The 5,290-nt window shown below is 39.5% G+C and overlaps 1 protein-coding gene across 2 annotated transcripts in view; it reads left to right on the top strand.

Annotated features, from left to right (window-relative positions):
• The window catches only part of LOC106512886 (protein FAM13A), a 19,144-nt gene that overhangs the window by 2,689 nt on the left and 11,165 nt on the right, over window positions 1-5,290 (top strand). For both annotated transcript variants that reach the window (XM_014001417.1, XM_014001423.1), the window contains exons 2-5: window positions 1,384-1,585; window positions 1,688-1,897; window positions 2,698-2,878; window positions 4,700-4,874. In XM_014001417.1, the coding sequence (XP_013856871.1) occupies window positions 1,384-1,585; window positions 1,688-1,897; window positions 2,698-2,878; window positions 4,700-4,874 (768 nt within the window). The remainder of the gene's footprint in view (window positions 1-1,383; window positions 1,586-1,687; window positions 1,898-2,697; window positions 2,879-4,699; window positions 4,875-5,290) is intronic.

Below are 5,290 nucleotides of genomic sequence, written 5' to 3'. Positions count from 1 at the left end.
CTATTGTTCATAGAGGGTCATGTGCCCCATCACCTGACTCATTGGTTTGGATGCTGTGGTTCCTAGGTTTTGTGTTATCTGTATGTAGTGAGTGCGAGCAGGGTTCAATGTCCCCTTGTTTTTGTCCCTCTTTCCCTCTTTGTGTTGGGTATCATGGGACCCTGATTCACACCTTTTGCTCACAGGGGGCTGAGTCATACTTGCAATAGCAGCATTGTAGGAGGAGGACAACTGGATACGAAGGCCTCCACCTCTGTTTAATGATGGATGGTTTTTCTTCACAAAGATGGCTTCCTTTACTCCTCTCTCAAACCAAYGTTCCTCTCYATCAAGGATGAGAACATCTTCATCCGTGAAAGAGTGACCGCTGGCCTGTAGATGAGTGTAAACTGCAGAGTCCTGGCCTGACGATGTAGCTCGTTTGTGCTGGTTCATTCTTTTGAACAGTGGCTGCTTTGTTTCTCCAATGTAATAACTGATCACAGTCCTCCTGACACTTAACAGCATATACTATATTACTCTGTTTTTGCCAGGGAGCTGGATCTTTGAGGTGAACTAATCTTTGTCATAATGTGTTTTGGGGGTTGAAAGCCACTGGGACGTCATGTTTAGAGAATAAATGTCTCAGTTTCTCTGAAACTCCCACCACATATGGAATGACGACTGGTTTGGGTCTGGGTTTAGGGTCTTCATTTTCAGCTGGTTGTTGGCTGGAATCCTGTTTGGGTTTCTTGTCTGCKTTCAGAAAAGCCCAGTCAGGATAACCGCACTGCTCCAGAGCCTGTCTTGTGTGTGACTACTCTTTCTCTCTGGCTCCTGTGTTTGTGGGGACACTGTCTGCTCTGTGGTACAGAGTTCTGATGACTCCTAATCCTAACTTGTGTTCCAGTGGGTGATGGGAATCAAAACGCAAATACTGGTCTGTATGGGTGGGTTTGTGATACACGTCAGTTTCCAACCAATAAGTCAGGTGATGGGGCACATGACCCTCTAACAATAGAGCTAATCAAGCCTATTGTTAGGCAATGGCCCTATTTTGCATTTGATTAACCTGTTTGTCCATGTGGAGGCAGTGCTTATAAGGCTGAGTTCATCTGAAACTCATCAGACTGAAGAAGTCTCTTTGACGAGAGACGAAGCGTTTCACTAAAGAAGAACCCACCCAGAGGACCTACTTATTTTTACTTTTTGACATATATAAGAGCTAACTTTATCATCATGTTTATGCTAGTATTAATTGCTTATACTGTAAATACTAAAATTAAAGATGATTTAGGATGAGAACAGAACCAGAAATACAGTGTGATTATTGAAACTATAATTGTTCTAAGTTACTTTGATTCCTGTTGCAAATCTTTTATAAAATGCTTTGTTTTCCTACAGAGTGATCCATCTTCAGTGAGAATCTTGAAGCCCAGCGCTAAGGTCAGCCCAGAGCTCATTGTTCCTGCTCAGGTTTCAGAGTCTGGAGCGTTGCCTAGACGTGTATTTGGTGTTTCCCTGGAAACTCTTAAAGAGGATGGGCAGATGGCCTGTGGAATACCTCATGTGTTAAGAGAAATGGTGGAGTTTCTGGGAAAGAATGGTAAGTAAAACACACATTACTTAGACTTTACTAGTCTTTGTTTACGGAGCTAACCGTTCAAGCACCTCCTGCATGAGTTGTGTCTGAATCTATTTCTTTTAGGACTGCATCACAGGGGTCTGTTTCGCTTGTGTGGTTCTGTGGTGCGAATCCGGCAGCTGAGGCAGCAGTGGGATTGTGGAGAAAAGGTGGACCTGGAGCAACAGGGGGAAGTCTCCACTGTGGCTTCACTACTCAAACTCTTCCTAAGAGAATTGCCCGTTCCTGTAGTCCCTGAGCCTCAGCGTAAACAACTGGTCCGGTGCCTAACAGGTACCTTAACAAAACATTTGCATTGATTGTTTTKTCTTTTTAAGGTAAGCATGTTTATTATGTTAATGGCTCAAGTGTGCTTTAACTTAATAATTAATACATCATGCTTTAGTTAACCAATCCATTATTTCCTGCCACTGCTYATCTCAGTTTCAGTTTAAAWGCATGTTTTAYTATGWTTTATTTATGTGCAGCCTACATGTGTATAATGTTTGTTTTTTTATTGTGGAATGAAATACAAAGAATATTAAAGTGCCTGTGACATCAAGTTTTTGTAATAAACATGAATGCATTTTTGGAAAGATAACTTTGATAACATATTGCAAAAGAAATTTCACGTCGCTGAGATGAACGGTTGTTGAGATATCGGCACATAAAGAAACAGGAAGTGATGTCAAAGGGGAATGTCTGCATGTAAACAGAGCGTTGTTACAAAAGCTAACAACACAGACTGTATAGAAGAATCTGATGTTTCTTTAGATTAATTTTAGTCGCTATCAAAGACGGACAAAGAAGAGTTAAAGTTTAAATAATTTTGTTTTAATAAACAGAGACCAGCGAGTTTATTTTATTAATGAGTTCCCCTTTGATGTCACTTCCTGTTTCACTTTGGCTGCATCAAATTCAAAGGGAAATAGGCCAGTTATGTGACAAAATGTGTAAAATCATGTGTGCTATGCCAATTTTCTTAAGTATAAAGATGCATTCTTTGACTTTTTCTATTTGAAGGATAGGCTTGTCAAAGGCACTTTGACTAGWGATTGAGATCTAGTTTTGACAATGCTTTTGTGTTTTTTTAGGCTGTGCAGACAAACCAGAACTGAACCAGAGACTGAGAGAAAACCTCAACCACCTCCCCTGCTCCAACCTCCATATTTTGTCTTACCTCATCCACTTTCTGTGCAGAGTGGCTGCTCACAGCCAGTCAAATCACATGCCTGTGGAAAATCTAGCCACCATATTTGGGCCTTGCATATTTCAGTAAGTTGCTTTTGCCAATGCCAGGTTTTGCTTGTTTACATGATAGAAACCTAGCATGTGTCTGGCATAGTTCAAAAGCCGCAATGGCTGAGTGTACTCGAGCCCACCGCTTGGAGGAAGTGGGTGTGGGTTGTGGCTTATTATATACAGCATGACATAGAATGACAGAAGTCATCAAGACTTTGCTTGTTGCTTCTCCCTTCCTGTTTACAGAAGCAGATGGTTCCTATAAACACACACAGTCTCTCCAGAGGCTCGCACACAGTTTCACTGTTTTTTAATTTTTTTGACTCCAAAAAGGAGTTGCAGTACTCAGTCAGTTAATCATCTATTTTATTTGTTTGTTTACTTTTTTATTTTGTCACATGAGCCACAAGATGAAGTGTAACTTAAAAAAAATCTGGAGAAAATGAGTTTGGTCGCAAAATTTGGAAAATTTCCTGCTTATGTTTCTGCATAATTTAAAACATCCACAGTAATATGTATGAAAATATGAATAACATAAGCCAATAAAAAAGTCCTAACTAGTCCACGGGTCTGCAACCTTTACAATCAAAGGAGCCATTTGTGCTACTTGTCTCACTAAAAAAATGTGTCCAGAGCTGCAAAACAAGCTACAACTGTGATTATCAACTGGTGGTCTGTGGGCCTTTTTGAGGCCTTTTTCGGAACCTTTACGGTCAGTAGAGGTGACATTATAAAACTAAAAGATTATTGTTATTGTTATTATGTTATTTGTTATTATACACATCAGGACTAATAAAATGACCATATGCATGTAAACAAGAAAAATAMTGTATATAGTTTATACCGAATTTCATAAAAAACTAGTACAACTGAATTATTCAGGCATCTTTATTTTTCTTCTAATTCTCATCATTATGTATTCTTCAAATAATTTAAAGTTGATTCKGATGGATTTGAGAGAGAGAGAGCATAGAAAGAAATTGGAATCTTTAAGTAAACAACAGGCTAGCATGAGCTAACATGTTTTACTTTTTGTATTAGTAGTATTGATCACATATTTGTATACAAATTGATTTCTGTTGTGGGTATCAAAACAAACAAAAAAAATTCTTTTATGTTTGGTCACATTTTCAAAGAGCCACTGCAGAGGGACCAAAGAGCCACATGTGACCCCAGAGCCACAGGTTGCAGACCCCTGGTCTAGTCAAACAAAAGCTTTTGTTTTGCTAAAAAAAATCTAGTTTTGGTTCTACATTTAGGAGCACATTAACTAAAATAAAAATTGAAAGTTTGTGACATGATAGGAAAAACTAGTTCTGCCAGTTTTAAACTCAGTAACCTTATACGATTGTGTTGGATCACATGTTGTTGCCATGTACGGCATGTCTACCCTTATAACACCTGCATATCTGTCACCACACCTCAATAAACAACCACTCCCCCCGGATAWACAGTATCTGTTACGAAACACATGCAATAAACTGTTCTTGCCCTGTTACATCAAATGACCTGTCTGACACAGACAGAAATCTGTTTACCCTTTGCTTACTGTGTACAGATGATGATAGATCTGTGGTAAATTAAAAAAAGAACATGTGAACAATAGTACAACCTGCTGAAAACARAAGGAAGCTTTCATATCACAAGTGAAATGATGTCATGTATTAAGAGTCRTGGTTGCCAAGGTGAAATGAGAGTTTTGCAGGTGGTTTTTCCTGTAAAAGGGAAACTTAAGTTTTATGTTAACATGACTCAGTGTGGTGATGTTTATGCCTTCGTCCACTAGATGGAAACCTTTGCCACTGTTATAAAACTCTGAGGCTCACGTTATGTTGTTATTGCCTCTTCATGCAGCGTTCCAGCAGGGCCCAGGATGCTGGARGAGCAGAGTGTGTCCAACGCCCTCTTGCTCCACCTTCTCCGGCATCAGGCAGTCCTCCTTCCAGGCCCAGCTGAGGTCTCAGCAGCTTCATCTGCTGCCTCTTCACCTCCCCCTCTTCCTGCGCTGTCTGCTCTGTCTCACTTTGAGGTGAGTTTAATTCTTCCTCGTTTTATTTCAGGGTAAAAGGCCTTCTCAAAACACATTGTTGATYTGAGTGTTTTGCACTTTTAAAACTAAATGGCTCGGTAATCACTCAGGCTGCAACGGAATCATAGGCTGCAATCACTCAGCATCCAATGTGTACACATACAGTTGGGTGTGAAAGTTTGGGCAGCCTTGTTCATTTTCCTGATTTACCTTTATAAATTGTTGATTGTTTGGATGAAACAATCAGTTAAATATATCATATAGGGGACAAACAGTGATATTTAAGAAGTGAAATGAAGTTTATATGATTTACAGAAAGTGTGCAATAATTGGTTAAACAAAATTAGGCAGGTGCATAAATTTGGGCAACAAAAAAAAGAAGAAAAACCTGAACTCAATATTTAATAGATCCTCCT

The sequence above is a fragment of the Austrofundulus limnaeus genome, unplaced genomic scaffold (assembly GCF_001266775.1).
Source record: "Austrofundulus limnaeus strain Quisiro unplaced genomic scaffold, Austrofundulus_limnaeus-1.0 Scaffold0, whole genome shotgun sequence".
Lineage (NCBI taxonomy): Eukaryota > Metazoa > Chordata > Actinopteri > Cyprinodontiformes > Rivulidae > Austrofundulus > Austrofundulus limnaeus.
This window is presented reverse-complemented; position numbering and strand designations above follow the sequence as displayed.